Source organism: Harpia harpyja, chromosome 5, assembly GCF_026419915.1.
Source record: "Harpia harpyja isolate bHarHar1 chromosome 5, bHarHar1 primary haplotype, whole genome shotgun sequence".
Classification (NCBI taxonomy): domain Eukaryota; kingdom Metazoa; phylum Chordata; class Aves; order Accipitriformes; family Accipitridae; genus Harpia; species Harpia harpyja.
The window spans coordinates 44059294-44075819 of record NC_068944.1 but is presented as its reverse complement, the minus strand read 5'-3'; the positions used below and the strand labels follow the sequence as shown (position 1 = coordinate 44075819).

At 41.3% G+C, this 16526-nt stretch overlaps 1 protein-coding gene across 2 annotated transcripts; it reads left to right on the top strand.

The window, feature by feature from the left end:
- The first annotated feature begins 1280 nt into the window (after positions 1-1280).
- RPL7 (ribosomal protein L7) lies at positions 1281-8776 on the top strand. Of its 2 annotated transcripts, none has more exons than XM_052787842.1 (7): positions 1281-1407; positions 2361-2463; positions 2973-3139; positions 3794-3931; positions 4313-4422; positions 5550-5760; positions 8714-8776. In XM_052787842.1, exons 1-6 carry the CDS (start codon positions 1394-1396, stop codon positions 5756-5758), a joined length of 741 nt encoding a protein of 246 aa, XP_052643802.1. In that variant the 5' UTR covers positions 1281-1393; the 3' UTR covers positions 5759-5760; positions 8714-8776. The 2 variants fall into 2 exon arrangements, with proteins under 2 accessions (XP_052643802.1, XP_052643804.1); XM_052787844.1 differs by having other exon boundaries at positions 5550-5765.
- The last annotated feature ends 7750 nt before the right edge of the window (positions 8777-16526 follow it).

Sequence of the window (16526 nt, the reverse complement as noted above, 5' to 3'; positions counted from 1 at the left end):
ACTGCCTGCTGCCCACCTGCAGCCATGTGCCGAAGAGCACTACGACGTGCACTCTTCCCTTTGCAGCTGCCAGTTTTCAGGAAGGTTGTTGGAACTTTTTGTGAATGCTGCCTCTCGGATTTAGCAGAAATTCGAGTTCAAAAGTTTGGGGAGAAGGTGCAGACAACCTCTTCCTTTGGCAGATACCGTAGGCATTTTATTGCACGATTAGCGTGAAGTAATACTATTTTACAAAAATCAGCGTTGATATGGCTGCAACTCCTGTCCAAAGCGTTCTCAACAACATTCTTCAGTGCCACCAAGGAGGGCTGCGTGCCTCCAACGGGCAACAAAGCAAGCCAGCAAATGCAGAGCCCAGCCCAGCTGCCCACGCTCTTTTTACACTGGATAATTCTTTGCTGCCCGCAGTTCCACTGGTTTCCCTTCTCCTCGCATGTGTGTAGTGACGTGTCTGGGCTGGTGCCCCGGTGGGTGATTTTGAAGAGCACGGGCAGGCGTTCACAGGATCAGGCCCAAGAGCCACGGTCGCAACCATAAGCAGCCTTCCAAATAAAAAGCTGCTGCGCTGCGATGGGCAGCTCCGCCGGCAGCACAGCTTCCCGCAACGCCCCTCCCTTCTCCCATCTCTGCCGTCAGTATTTTTGCACGGCGAGCTGAGAAGAAACCCAACGAGAAGAAACCCAACCCAGTAAAACCACGGCCCGACAGAAACGGAGCCCGCGGCTCCCGTTCCCCCGCGCGTCCTGCTGAACCGCCCTGCGGGTGCCGGGTTCGGGGCGTGCCGGGCCTGGGCGCAGGGCAGCGGGGGCGGCAGCCCTCCGCGTCAGCCGAAAGCCGTGCTCCTCACGGGACGGCGGGGGGGGCTCCATCCAGCCGCAGGGAGGGAGGCGGCCCCCCACAGCCCCGGGTTCTCCTGCGGGAAGCGCTTCGCCCCCCGGGGACGAGGAGGAGGAGCCCGGTTACGAATCACTGGCGGGGCTGCAAGCAGGAGGCAGCGTCCCGTAGCCTTCCCATGCTGGATACGGGGCTTAAGGCCGAAACGGGGGAAACCCTGCATTACACGAGATGCCTAGCGGCCCCGCCGCCGCCCCGGCTCTCCGCAGAGCACGTCCGCAGCCTCCTGCGGGGAATGTGGGGTTTGAGGACGGAGCGGGTCCCGCCCGGCCCCGGACACAGCCAAGCCAGGCCCGGCCCGGCCCCACCGGGCGGAGGGCGGCTCCCGGGCGCTCTTACCTCAGGCACTCGCGGGCCACCCCGGCGCCCGCACCGCGGTCAGGCGCCGCCGCGGACGCCCAAACCCGGGGTCCTGCCAGCGCCCAGGGCCTGCCTGCGCAGGCAGACGGGTTAAGTCGGCCCCGCGCATGCGCCCGCCCTCTCTCTTCCGGCGCTGATCATGGCGGAGAAGGAGTAAGTGGCTGTCCCACCCCAGGATAATCCGCCGCCATCGGTGGCTGTGGCGGTGCCTGCTCCGTGCCCCCGCCACCGGGATGCTGCCCACCGCTCCCTGGTCGCCAGGCCGCCGCCGGCGACGCGGGAGGGGGTCAAGTGGGCTGGGGCCGGGAGCGGCGGGAGGGTAGGGCTCAGCGCGGCGGGGATGCAGTCGCTGCCCGTTGTGTCCCTTCCGCAGGCGGCGGTTGCTGCCCCGCCGGCCCTCGGTCGGGTGGGGAGGGAGAGCTGGCTCCCAAGTGCCGTTTTCGTGGGCGAGGGACCTTGGGCGGCGAGGTTTCTGCCGGCAGGGCGGGCGGGCGATCAGTGCTGCGCTAGGGTGCCCGGAGCGGTGTGCGGCTTGAGTAGGCGACATAGCCGGGCGGGCTTAGGGTACGAGCTCGCCCGGGTAATTCCGGCTCAGTACACACTGGTCTTCCAAGTTTTGTCACATCTATGAGTTTAAAGCCTCAGTAAGTTTAAAGTCCTGTGAAATAAATTTCAGAATACTGCTAAACTAATTTTTCTCTTAAAGCACCTGTTGGAACGTTTATTGATCTGAAAGAGATGCGCTTGAAACACACTTTGTTTTATTACACATTGGGCTGTAGCAAACTAGGGTAAAAACTTCTTGTCATTCAAGCCGTCTTAGTCTTTACGGTAGTGTACGTAGGGTGCGTGCAGCTCAACAGCTAGTCTGTCAGATTTCCTTGTCTAGTATAAAAGGTGATCTGTTCACGCTGCATTGAGGTCTTGTAACAGTGGGAACAAGGAAGATGCCTCGATGAACTGGCTCGAGGCAGTGAGGCCTGCATACGCATTGTGTTAAGAGTTTGCATTGATGTTTGTCATGTGTAACTTTAAAGACCAGTTTCTTCATATCGGCTAAAAGAGTTGGTTGTTTTTTTTTTTTTTTTTTTCCTCTTTTCATTTAGCGCGAAGAAGGTGCCATCTGTACCGGAAAGCCTGCTGAAAAAGCGGCAGGCTTATGCAGCTATAAAAGCCAAACGTCAGAAGAAGATGTTGGCTATAAAAAAGGTGAATATTTCATGACTCCTTAACTTGAATTGTATATCTGTTGCAATATTGGCTAGTACTGCTGATGTATTGGCTCATACTGCTGATGTATTGCATTACAGAAGTTTACAATATTTAGGTCTAGTGTGTTGGTATTTTCTTAATGTTTTGGAGTAAAGTATGGGGGTTTTTTTGTCAATACCAAACCAGTTCTAGGCGGAGTTAAGGGCAAAGTGTACAGTTGTCTATAAGATTAAAGTAAGTCTTTTACAAGGGAAAGAGTATAGCCTTTGTGAGAGTAAGCTTGGTGCATGATAACATTGTTAAAGGTAAAGCAGCCCTGCTGTGTAACAGTATTCCAGATTCTCTAGACTGTCACTGAGAGTGATTCTAAACTCCATGATATGGGCAGATGTTCCTTTAACCTGTGTTATTTCTGGGAAGTTCTAGAATATGGTACATTATTTGAAGGTGATTTTCATGTGTTAATAGGTTTAATGTAATCTTAAGTAATTTTCAATTGGTTTCAGTTCCGTAAGGCACAAAGAAAACTCATCTATGCAAGAGCCCAAGCTTACCACAAGGAGTACAGGCACATGTATAGGCAGGAGATCCGTATGGCCAGGATGGCCCGAAAAGCTGGCAATTATTACGTTCCAGCAGAACCAAAACTGGCATTTGTGATCAGGATAAGAGGGTAAGATTGAACATAGATGTAAACAATTTTATGTCCAAAAGCACTGAAATTGGCTTTCCTGTTATCTGTCTGTTTTGAGGGCTTACATACGTAAATAAAATCAAGCCTTCCACTGGTGGTTTGGAAAGTTGTTGGCAGTATGTTGTACCTGCACCAGAGGCTTATTTAATTAAGTGCAAAATCATTACACTGGCTCTGTCTACGGTCTTTGGGAATCCCTGATTTTTAAGGTGGCAGCAAGGCTACACATGTGCAGACAGTTATTCTGTTTCACCTTAATCTCGATAAAAATTACATGCTGGTATTCCCTCATATTCTACTAAGCTTTGTTTGAAGTGTTTAACTCTCCTTTGGTAAAGTGTTACAGAATGCTAACAAAAGGTATGTTTGGAAGAATTATGTTCAGGAGAGCACAAGGATAGTTCTAAATTGTTTCAGTATAATGCTTATTTCAATTCTTTTCATGGAAATAGATCTGTTTTAACTTAATACTGGAATATATGGAGATAGTAAATAATTTACTAAGCTTCCTTGTGTAACTGGTAAAATAGTGATGTGTTTCATATGGGAACAATACTATTGTGGGTTTTTTAACCTGATACTTGGTGTTTTCTGGGATGTAGATAATTGAGGCTTTTTTCCTATGTTCTTTAGTACCAATGGTGTCAGCCCTAAGGTTCGCAAGGTGTTGCAGCTTCTTCGCCTGCGTCAGATTTTTAATGGCACGTTTGTAAAACTCAACAAAGCTTCTATCAACATGTTGCGGATTGTTGAACCCTATATTGCATGGGGGTGAGTGAAATAGCCAGTTTTGTCGAATCAGGGTGCAAATGTTGAGCACCTTTTGCAGTTTGCTACTCTAGACCTGCAGGTTTCCCTTGTGTTCTAAATCTTTCTATATCTTCTGTGTGCTTTCTCTGCTTTGAATTGAAAACGTGATTAAGGCAGTGCTTTAAAAGGTAGTGCTTGTTAGGTATGATTACACTCTCATACTAGTGTTCTTGAGAACTTGGTGTGAGTAAGATTTGCTTCTTTGTTGCTTTTGTATTTACATTTGGGACATGCTGAAATGATCTTAAATTGATTGTTATTGAAGTTTCCTTTGGGGATGTTAATTTGGAATATGGCTTGCAAAGACTTACAATTCTTTTTTTTTTTAATTGACTGTTTCAGTTATCCCAATCTGAAGTCTGTGCATGAATTGATCTACAAGCGTGGTTATGGCAAGATCAACAAGCAGCGCATTGCTCTTACTGATAATTCCCTGATTCAGAAACGCCTTGGTAAATACTGCTTCACTTAAAACAGGAAAACAACTTGTTGCATTTGGATGATTAGTGCAGAGCTGGACAACTATCCTTATTTGTCTCTGGAGAATAGTAGTGATTGGTTAATAATCTCTGCTTCTGCCTTAATAGCTTAATACAAAGCAAGCTGGAAGTAACTTGTTAAAAAGTACTGAAAACCAGTGTAAAGAAACAGATTTTAGTGTTTTAAATTTGTAATTTTAAATGTAAACTCCTTGATCTCTAGTAGAGAGATCTTTCAGTAATGAAAAGGTGCTGCAACAGGAAAAAAGCTTACTGTACATAGCTTTGAAGTTTCAAACTTAATATTAGACATTGTTTGTTTCTTAGACCTTCATGGTCTGGTAAACAGACTTTTTAAAATTCCTGCCAGAAGAACTATCTAGTAAAAGTGATTAGTGTATATAGTAAAAAAAAAAAAAAAAAAACAACTCATGGTGGTCAGTTGTCAGGAAATAGACTGCTCTAGGAGGCTCCTTCTCTTCCAGTCATGCCAGGAATGAAAGCACTTGATTTGTGTATCACTTCAAACTAGACTGTGTCATGTTTGTTCCTTTTCCAGTGCAATAGATAATCAGACTCTAAAGGTGGAAGTATTATGCTATAATCACTTTCCTTTTTAGCATTGTATTTTATGAGCAGTTAGGTAACATGTCACTGAAGACTCTGGAAAGGCATTAAGGAAACACGCTATTGTGTTATTCAACAGCATAAGTAAGTAGTTCAGTGAATTTCCCTGAGCTACACGTAACTATGGTTTAAGCATATTTAATCTAGCTTTTCTTCAAAGAACACAGTCTATTTGCCTAAGATTCATTAAGTGGGGTTTGTTTTTTGTTGTTCCTCATTGCTGACTACAAATACTCAGCAGCTGAAACTGATGCCTCTTGGCAAATGTAACCACTAAATAATGTTGAGTTGGCTGCAGTGAATCCATTTTAATTGGAAAAGTCAGTCATGGGTGTCGTGACAGAGCAGGTGCTTTCTGACTTCCTGAAGTTTATCAAAATAAGGAGATAGGACAGTAATAGCTTGATAATTTTTAGCTTGTTACTGACCAGTGGCTTTGTAGCCTTTCTGAAAATAATGTTTCTGAATTTTAGGGAAGCTTGGCATCATCTGCATGGAAGATGTGATCCATGAAATTTACACTGTTGGCAAGAACTTCAAAGTTGTGAACAACTTCCTTTGGCCCTTCAAGTTATCCTCTCCTCGGGGTGGAATGAAGAAGAAAACAATCCACTTCGTGGAAGGTGGGGATGCTGGTAACAGAGAAGATCAGATCAACAGACTCATAAGGAGAATGAACTAATGGTGAGGTATTACCAAAGGTTAATACTACCCACTGATCCATCTCTGCTTTGTAGGCTGCTGCCATTATTGGTTAAACATTCAGGTTTAATGTCTATTCACTCATGCTTGGGTGGTACCTACAGTATAAAGCTACTTGGACAGTGTTCTGATTTTATTTTTAAAGTCTTACTAAAGCTTAAACATTTGTGAAGAAATTGAATCTTCATTATAGCTGATAAGTTTAGGAAGTACAAACATTACCAATAACTTGTTTTAAAACCTTTTTTGGGTTTTATGATTTAGCCTGAGATCTTGGCTAAAATTTTCAGCTTTCATTAAGGAATTCTTAATATGATCAAAGTCTTGTGATTGCAAGTACGGTGTTTTTTCAGGTTGTCTGATGTCTGCTATAAAAACCTGTTTAGGACTGGGAGAAATTAAATTATCAATTTAGACCATTTTAATGGTTGAAATTTTGAGCTTGTTCAAGCTTCAAAATGATTCAGTGTAAGCTTTCATGTTAACATGACCAAAATAGTGGTTTTGAAAGACTAATTTGCCCATTTGAATAGTCTGTCCTTTAGAAATGGGAAGGTTTATTAACACTTAAAGCAGTTTGACAGTGACAGCTGAGTCTTGAAGTTAGTATCTAGTTGAATCTGTCTTACCATCTATTGTTGTCACTCTGCTGTTCCTGCTTTGATGAGGAGCCTCTGCCACTCAAAGCCAAAACTGTTTTTTCAGAGTTCTCATACCTACCATTGCTTTTTCCACCTTTTTTACACACTAAACTAGCTTTCGTGTTACCCATATCTTATTTCCAGTCAAAGATGAATGACCTTTTCGTGTGACAGATATGCTGGAATTTAAAAAAGACCCAATTTTCCCCAAACTGATTCCTCCAAAGGCAAGAAGGTTTTTTGGTTGGTTTATTTGTCTTTGTTGTGGTTTTGGGGGTTTTTGGGTTTTTTGGGGTTTGGTTTTTTTTTTTTTTTTTAGAAATCAGATGTGCAGTTTAGTTGGAATTCCTAACTTTCAGAGGGTTGATTAATAAAAAAATAGTGGGTAGTGATGTGACTTTACGGCTTAAAACAGGTGCAGTTGCTGTTGGATGAGTTCTCAGAAATGAAATTTTCTGAAGGGAGGGAAGTAGTTTTTGTGTGTTGGTTTTTTTTTTTTGTTAAAGCCTTTTAAAAATTGTTTTTATAGCCAACAAGGCATAGCAAGTTGAGCTCATTGAGGTCTGCTGTCTGTCCAAGGAGCTAAAGGAGATCTATGAAATATCTTTCCATTTGACTGACAGCTTTTTTTCTTTAAGCTTTTTTGTAGACTGTGCTTCCTCAGTTTCCATTCCTCCAAGCTTCTTGCATGTTGTTTTGTTGTCTCCATCTGTGAAGCAGCAGAGTTGTAAAGCACTGGTTACATGGCATGTGGAAACTTCTGCTTTAGGAAAATAGCCGCTTACTGCGGACAGTGTTCTTCTAAAGCTTTTTAGCTCAACTATGGGAAGAAGTATAACTTTGAGAAGCAGAATTGCTGTAATGTTTGGTGCCTGGGGTGATGTTATGTTACTCATGCTAGCATTGTTGTAGAAATTTTGCTGCTGGTGGCACAAACTGTTCCAAGTTCAGTAGTGGCAGATGTTTCCCTTAGGTTAGTGCATGAGGCTTCTTAACTGAGATTGAGCAACACTGCTTTCACTTCATGCTCCTGTCTGGCTTCTGAGCTTAAGATGGAAACTGGTATTTTTAATTGAAACCCTGCAGCTTTTCTGTTGGTGTAGATCCTTTCTCCTCCATCTTCACTGGAAAACATCAGAAGTATACTGGTGGTCTTGAGTTTTCAGGAGCCTTCCTACAGGACGGAAGCTTCTAGTTCACTATTGCGGTGGCTATAAATGCCTTTGAGGAGTAATATGTTGGCAGAGAGACTAGGAATATTCAGCTGGTTGCTCGTGTCTTTCATTGGACTTCTAGCTCAGCATCCCATGTAAGTAGCAGACATCAGGGCCTTACTCCATCTTTTAATTCAGGAGATGACCTTGCAGTTTCTTACTTTACTCTTATAAGCAGTTAGTTGTTCTGCTTGGACTGCAAACAAACATACCTCGGGTGTAAAGCTAAGATAACTGATTTTTCTCATCTCCTGCACTTCCTGTTCCTGCTGTTTTCCTACTCTTCTGAATAGAGTGCACATTTAAAATAGAAGTAACCTACATGTAGGAAAAACGTTGTCGTGTCTGCTGAGGTAATGGGCAGCTAGAGCAGTAGGTTCAGGTGAGATATCGGCAGTACTCTTAAGTACTGTCGTTCTGAAGGGCCATGTATCTGAAGACAAGCATTCCTCTTCCGTATACGTAGGTGGTTTCCTGCTTTTTGTCTTGATCTCTTATTTGAGACTACCACTTAAGTAATAAATTAAAAAAAATAATACAGACTTCCAGTACAGATTCCTTCATATAGATTGGGGAAAAAGACCATAGTACTTGATACTGAATTTTGACAATTCAGTATTGGCAAGATACTGAATTTCATTAGCTCTGAAGCAAACTGTACAGAAACTGGTCTTAAGTCTGCTTTTTGCTTTCATTTTTGTATGCAAACAGTCCCTGAAATGTGCTGAAAATAAAATTACTGCAGCAAAAGTTTGAATATGCATAATGCCTCAGTATATCAAATATCAAGTTCCCCCCGGTATCCTTTTAGACAAATAGGAAAATAGGTACCAATAGTTCAAGGTAGAAATGTTTATCCTGCTAGTTCTGGCACTTGAAATCTGTGTTTTGAGTGAAGAGATGTTAATATAGAAGTTATTATTGTGTGCAAGACTATTGAAGTTTTAATTTTAAATCCAGTGAAATAAAATTAGTATTTTCAGCCCAAATTATAAACTGTGGAAATTTTTTAAGTCTTCAGGTGGCCATAGTTTCAGATCTACGTGTCTAATCTTTTTTTTTTTTTTTTTTCCCTTTCAGATTCATATGCCCAGCTGCAATCTTTCAAACTCTGGTCTGTTAATAAAGCCATCTTGCACAAAACAGTGTGTTATCTCGATTGGTCTCTTTTTGTGGTCCTCTTCTCTAGTGGTGGTGGTTGCTAAGTTAACTTTGGAGTAACCTGTTTCAAAGAGTCATGTATAGTTTGAATTAGCAGTATATAGATAATACTGTTTCACCTTAATTTGGAGGGATTCATGCAAGTAACAGATGTGTTTGAGTGGCAACAATTACTTATTTTTGTTGTGATGAAAGGTACAGTAAATGACAAACTGAGCTGTATGGACAACTGAGCTGTTGCATGGACAGGATTCCTGCTTAGTTGTAGTGCACAGGAAAGCTGTGCAAGAAGGTTTTTCTTTGTAAAGAAGAGGCAAGGGTAAATCAGTTCTTAACATGTTAAGATCCTGATTTTAAGATCGTAATAATTACTTCCAGCTCTGAACATCTTCAGCTATGTTTTACCAAAGAAAACGTGAAATACTTTACAAAATAGAAAATTATTTTCCACATTCTAGGTGATTACTCAGCTTTACATAATCTGTTTGCAGTGTTGTATTTCAGATACTGTAGAAGTGGAGACCACAGAATTCATAAGGAAATGAACAGTTGTTGATAATGTGTAGGTCTAGCAGAGTACAGATTAGAAACCCTGGAACTGGTAAAACGTGTAACTGCACTTAGACTGACTTCTGTTGCGAGCACTTCACTGGAGGGGCCTTAGCCTTCTGAGACATTTGGTACGACAGATTAACAAGTCAAGTTTGCTCTGGCTGAAATCCTTTTCTCAGTTACAGGCAAGCTATATTTACTACTTCACCAATGAAGGATGTCCATTTAAAAATCACTGGCATTGATGATTTTTTTTTTCCAATTTGTGCAAAAGCTTGTTTCTGCACTTTAGTTTTATTTAAACTTTTTAACAGCAATGCTAATATATTAAAGCTTGTCAAAAGCTAGTTTTGTTTTTAAATAACTGGGAAATGATGGTAGTGACTTAACTGAAAGTAGTTGTGTGCTTTTGTTTGTTAATGTGTTGGGACATTGGCAAAAGAGCTGAGGGTCAGATGGGTCAGTGTTTCCAGATACTTGAACAACTGACTTCTAAAACCTAAAGTGACAATTCCCCTATTACGAGTCGAGCTCCAAAATCCAGTAAGACACCTTCTTGTGTCTAAATACAAAAGTACCAACACCTTTGTCCATTTAAGCTAGTAAGTGCATTAAATCAGAAGAGCTTAGCAGTTCTTTACAGGTATTCAGTGCAAGTAATTAGACTACTGATACATGGTTGAAAGGGGTTTAATGAGTGAATGAGGTGAAAACCATAAAAGTACTTCATTTGTTAGGCACCTTTGTAAAGTGATAAGCAGTATGATTTACAAGGAAAAAAAAACATTTTTATAAAGTTGCTGGATGAAGGGGAAAAAATCTTATGGTGAAAATCATAATCACTTTGTACTATTAATGGAAAACCTCGGTTCTCATCTTGATCTTGTAAGAGTACAATCTTTTTCAGCTTAAAACTGCACCAGTGGGCAAAGAAATTCACATATTGGGGGGATGTACCTGAGAAAAGTTTTGTTGACTTTAGTATCCTTGTTTGTTTGTTTCAATTGGTAGAGTTCTTCCATTACTTTGCTACAAGGTTTTCAGTTATTTGCCTTTGACTTGCATGCATGTTCTAGCATATTCTTAACAGAAAGGCATTTCATGGATATAATGAAGCCATACAAGTGGATAGCAAACTTTGTATGATGGGTATAGAGAATAAAAGATTAACTCATGAAGTTAATCAGTGCTATAGGACCTTGTTTGTCTGATAAGAATGCCCCATAAGTCCTAAATTTTGTTTAAATGAATATATACACAAAAGCATTAGTGAGGAGAAAGTTAATATGGTTTTCATGGTACTTGAGCAACTCATTTTTCTTACTGCCTCTGAAAGGCACTTTCAGGTAACAGCTGCAAAATGTTAATACATGGTGTGGGAACTAAAAGCGTAGCTGTGTTTAAACTGGTAATCCTGCATAGTTTGTCACCTTTTATACTAGCACAGCTTTCAGGATTTTTAGTATTGCTCTCCAGGCATGTCCCACAGTAGGCAATTACAGAAACAGCTCATGATCCCATAGTCAAGGTCAGAATTTGCACTGGAAATGAGGCACGATCCACTTATCCAATGCATGAATAGTTCATTTTGGAGCATTTATGAGGTAATTTGAGTTAAAAATGTAGCTAATGAAGACAATCACTTGGTCCCTAAACAATAAATAATGCAGATCCTTTGTCAACATTCTATGATAAAGTTTAGGTTCTTGCAAACATGCTGTTATTTTCTCACTGTCCATAACTGCCAGCTGCTGACACATTCAGGAATAAAATTTCTATGAACTCTTATCCTCTTCCAGAATGACCAACATCTTCCTTTTTTTCCTCAGAACTGAAGCCAGAAGCTTTACCTAATAGCTATTGGAGAAGCAACAGGAGACTGTTTGAAACACTAACAACTCACAAATTTTTCAGGCATGCTAAGGTTTACAGGCTTTACAGTTAATTGGTATTCATTTCTTTGCTGGTGTCCAGCTCATACAGCCTGTTTCACTATCACCAAGTGTAAAGCCATACATCTGGAAACGGAATGGGAGCCTATCCCAAGAATCAGTATTTTGGAAGTTGGGAAATGTGATGGATAGTCAGCTGAACGTAAGCTCCCACTTGGCCAAATACAATTCTTGGATGCATTAAAAAGGGAATATCAAATAGTATGGGGGAGGTAATACTACTTTTGTTCCAGTAGTGCTTACACTAGTGCCAAATGCAGTATCCAGTTCTTGTGCCAAAAATCAAGCACATGCCTTATAATACTCGGAGAGCTTTCTTTAAAGGCGGACATGGTTACGAAATTACTATCTACCTATAATTGCGTCCATGGAGAAAAGTAGTTTGGTAATAGAGAATTCTTTGATCTAACAAAGCTATAACAGGATGAAATATCTTGAGATTGAAGCCAGATAAATTTTGGCTTTAAGCAGACAATTTTAATGGAACATAATTAGACACTGGAACACTTAGCCAGTGGTGTGCCAGGTTCTTCATCAGTGGTCATTTCTAAATTGAGGTTTGGGTTTTTTTCTTCCTTTAAAGCATATGCTATACTTTTAAGAGATTTGTTGAGCGCAGTCCCAGAGCCTCTCTTACTCAGCAGAAGTTACTAAATGCAGGCACTTCGGGTACTCAAGGGATACAAGTTAGAGTCTTGTTTTAAGATGTCTGGCCACCCAGAGTGAAATTTGGAATGACGGTGCTGGGTGTTATGTGCTTCTCAAGGGAACTTGGACTAACGCAGTGCACAAAGTGGCAAGTCGCCTAAACCTTAGCATAAATAGTGCTCGGGGGAGGGGTGGTAGGACTTCACATATCTTTTATGGGCTTTGCTGCTTCTGCCTGTTTGGAATCCAGATCTTGCAGCTCTCTCCTGAGGACTGGGACCCATGTGTTTTTTAGAGAATTAAGCAGGGCTTCCTGTCAATTCTGAGTCCCCAGTGAGCAAAGTGGTGTCCCTGCTTCATACAACAACTGGCTTGCTCACGCTTAGTAAAGTAGATGCATGGGGTTTGTTCAAACCATTCCTTCCATCTCCCAGTTTCCAGAAGACTGTCCACAGAACTGTGAGTGAGAAAATCCCTGCATGTTGCTTCTTACTGAAGCCGTGCCGCAGTCTAAGGCAGGGAGAAGATCCCAATTTTAGCTTTGATTAGGAAACTGTAAAGCAGACAGATAAAAATTTGAAAACAGTTGAGCTTAGAAGGGAACAAAATTTTAGTCTCCCAGATCCTAGGCAAAATGTTCTGTTCAACTAGTTTCATTAGGTGTAAGCTGTTGTGGGAATTTTCTTTGTCTTCAGGGATCTTTAATGTGATGTGCCAGTTCTCTTTTGTGAAGTTCCCATTCTTGGCATCCTTGTTTTTTCTAAAAGCTTTTGTACCATACCACACTACTCCAGGCATCTAGGATCCCAAAAATATCTTTGCCCTACCCAAATACATGTTTAGATGTAAGTAGGCTCTTACATGGTGCAGTTTTTCATGACTGAAAAGTCTGAAAAACCAAGTACTGAGCTCATGAATTGCAAGTGCTAAGAAAGAACAAGGATGTTCAGAAACAATTTTCCACACAAAGCTTCCATCGTGTTTCTGTCTGTCTGTAGGTGATCACACCAGCCATTTCTAGCCTGATCTGTGAAAATGAGAAGTACTTGTGACCTTGGTGATATTGCAAATAAGATCAAATTTTTGAAGTTCAGAGCTGTAAGCAATTTCCCCTGAATTATTTTTCTAAAGATAAAAAACTCCATAAAAGCAGTTTTTTATCTGCTAAGTATTTCTTCATATAAACTAGTCATTGCACCAAATATCTTTCATTATGAAATAAGTAGGTGCTTGGTTGGAGGAAAACAATGAGAAATAAGGGAGTGTACAGTCATAGGGCCACAGGGTGTATATGGGGAAGAAGCCACATGCAAAGTAAAATCTAGGGTAGAGGAGGAAAAGGGAGCAGAGGGAGGGGTACGCAGCAGTATTACTCTTCACTTGCTTAGCACTGTTTTGGCAGTGCAGAGAGGCAGTAAATCCAGTTTAACTAGCCAGCATGCCACATGCTTCATATACTTCCCATCCTGTATTGCTCTGGCAGTCAGTGGCGTTTTGCACAGCTTCACTAGTCTTTGGAGTCTGCGCTGGCAGTCTTCATGGCGAATGTGTGCTGCCCAGGCCCTGCAGCAGTGTCGTGAAGCTCTGCCCATGGCACATTTCCACTCCTGCTGCGCTTTGTTAGGAGCTATGCAAGGATTACTGCACTTCGCCATATCTGATGGCATCTGTTATCCACAAGATTATGCTTTTTTTATTGCACAATAAAATCCAATTGAAGTTTTCAAGTCCTGATCACTCTGAATATCTCATGTACAGAATACCACAGTAGTACCTAATAATTTCAGCACAATGCATGTTTAAATTTTTGATATTAATACTGTATATCACACATCATTATAACAAGGCCTCCAAGATAGAAAGAAAGAAGATATAGTGAGCGAAGACAAGTAGGAAAATGGTATTCAAGGAAGGCTCTAAGCATCTCTAGTTTTAGTTTGAAAAACAGATAGACTTTTTTTTTTTTTCCTTTAACTTCTTTTGCCAGGTATTATTTAACACAACTGAACTGTAAGAGAACAAGTTCAGCTAGTGGATTGTAATACTGGCACTTTTTTGTGCCAATCCTAATTATCTAATTTTAACTACTTTTTTTTAACCTGATTTTTTTTTTTTTTTACTAATCACTCCTACTACTGAAATATATTTTTGTGAAAGGAGAAAGAAAAATTGGGTGAGGCTTTTCTTTATACAAATTGTCTACTAATATTCACACACACACCCTTTGTGGGAGAAGCCATCAGGATTGAAAGCAGCATAAATAGTGGGTGACAGTTCAGTTGGTTTTAGTTAAGCATAGGAAGTGTTAATTATGTGTTAAGAAGAAATTAAACTAATTATATAGTAGTGTCTGGCTTTATAACATTCTTTACTCTAGAAGACTAAAGGAGCCAGGATGTAAATGTTGCATTTATTTATAACCTAAAGTGTTGAAGGTGAGGGGATGTTAGCTCTGACTTGAGTACAGTGTTAACTGGTAGATGATGTTACTTTTACTATTGTTATGGTTTAGTTTTAATGATTGCTTTGTCAGTTTAGAGCCTGGTGGTTCTTTGAAGCTTCTGCATGATCTTTGCTGTTTTACTTCTTGTGACTATCTCTGAAACTTTTGCTCTTGAGTGTTTTGAGGACATGAAACTTGGTAGACAAAAGTCCTAGAAAAAAACCCACAAAACTTCTTTAATCCTTTTATTTGCTTTTACTGACTGTATAAAACTAAAAATTAGCTGGCTTATTGTAGAACAATCTGAATGATTCCAGAGAACATGTATTTTGAACAGCACTTCAGGCTAGCTTGTTTCCAATACCTTACAAAGAAGGACTGAGTTAACTGCCTTCTAGCCTCTCTGTCCTAACATCTGGCTTTCTGCTGTCACGGTGTTCATTTCTACTCTGTTGGATTGCAATCCCCAGCTTTTCCAAATGAAGGGTAAATGTTTCTAACCACTGTTCTACGGCTTCCATTTCTAAAGCCTTTGTGTGACAGCATTCTTCTTAGCAGACTTCGAAGTACTTCACCACTGACATCAGTACTACACTTTATTTCTGCTGGGAGAACAGACCTCCACAGACAGCATGACTTGCCAAGGTTTACCTGGCAGACTGGTAGTTGAGCCGAGACTCAGCCTGCAGGAACAGGAGGGGAATCTACAGCCTGGAACGGAAGCCAGTGGCTGTGGCTGGGAATGGGATTTGTGCCAGCCGGTGTACTGTGACCAGGGAGGGCTCTGAAGCCAGGTCACTACGATCACAAATGAGGGGAGAGGTACCTGAGAAACAACCATTATAAAACTGTGATTGCTGTCTCCCACCCCACAACCCCCCAGCTGAGCTATCCTTGCAGGCAGGGTTGGGACTCACCATCCGAAATCCTGTCATGGATCTAGTCTTCTCGAACATGAATCCCGAACTCAGGTTTTCAGAGGTACCTGGAAAGGTGGTAATAGTCTGTGGTCTTTTTAGCAGATTAGTGTAGCACACTTACCTGGGAAGAGTTTGTCTGTGTGTGCTCAATAATCTTCTGTTACAGAGACAGGTTCAAATTCACATATATCAGTCTGCAGCAAAAATGACCTGCACTTCTTAGAAATTGAGTTTTTCTGAGTAATGGCTATGCTTTCTTTTGAACTCAGCGCTACATATGGCCTGAATTATCCTACTGGCTCAAGTATCTTTTGGTCTATAGACATCTATCGTAGATGTTAAATAAATTTAGGCTTGATATAAATACAGAGATTCTTTGCCCTGCCAAAATGTTCATTACTCTGGACAGGCACAGTAGGAGAATTTTAAGAGGCAATTTTGGCTCCTGCAGTGCTGCAGGACTAAGCTGGTAGGTACGCTTTAAAAACCAGTTCAGGTACCTATCTGCAAAGAGAACTGGGTCCAGAGCCAGGTCTGAGCCAGCAGTGTTTTCAGTTGGATTGAGGGCTGGGCTGGACCAGCAGAGGGGCAATATCCTTGGACTACTCCCTCTTAGGTCTGGTCTTTTTCATATATTCAAGTGAGCAAGGCCCTCTTTTGAAAGTCACTCACTACTTGCTTCTTTTTATTTAAATTGGCTTCTTTTCTTACAGTTTTTACCCCTGGGTGCTGTGAAAACTTAAGCTGTAAAAAAACAGGGAATGGGAATGCAATAACACTTTAGTTTCTATCCCTTCCCTTAACCTGCTTCTTTTCACCAAGCCCATTGATACGCCGCTATACAAGTAATCTGGATTAGTAATCAGTTCTGTTGGAGTAGCAAGCCAAGACCTGAGATAAACTTGCAGAGTTTTCGTTCTGAATGCTGTACTAGCACTTTCTGGAAGACTGTTGTACTGAGGAAACTGTAAACTAAAATGAATGGAGCTTGTAAATCAAGTGATGGCACATACACGTGATGTTTAAAATACAATCTTAGTGAATCATGTTGCATTAAAAACATTGATATGTAGGCAGATTTAAATGCACTTTTTGTTAAATGCCTAGATTGTTATTGGTTTTGTTCATTCCCTTGCCACTTTCTTTTCTTCTTCTGCAAAACATGCGTGCTTGAGCAAAAGGGGCTATTTCTGCCTGAATTATGCTTTTCAGAATGC

Bases quoted from the DNA above. Each gene is read 5' to 3' on its own strand.
- RPL7 (XM_052787842.1), top strand. The intron at 3,932-4,312 runs GTGAGTGAAATA...TGACTGTTTCAG, and splicing joins GAACCCTATATTGCATGGGG to TTATCCCAATCTGAAGTCTG. The intron at 4,423-5,549 runs GTAAATACTGCT...TCTGAATTTTAG, and splicing joins CCTGATTCAGAAACGCCTTG to GGAAGCTTGGCATCATCTGC.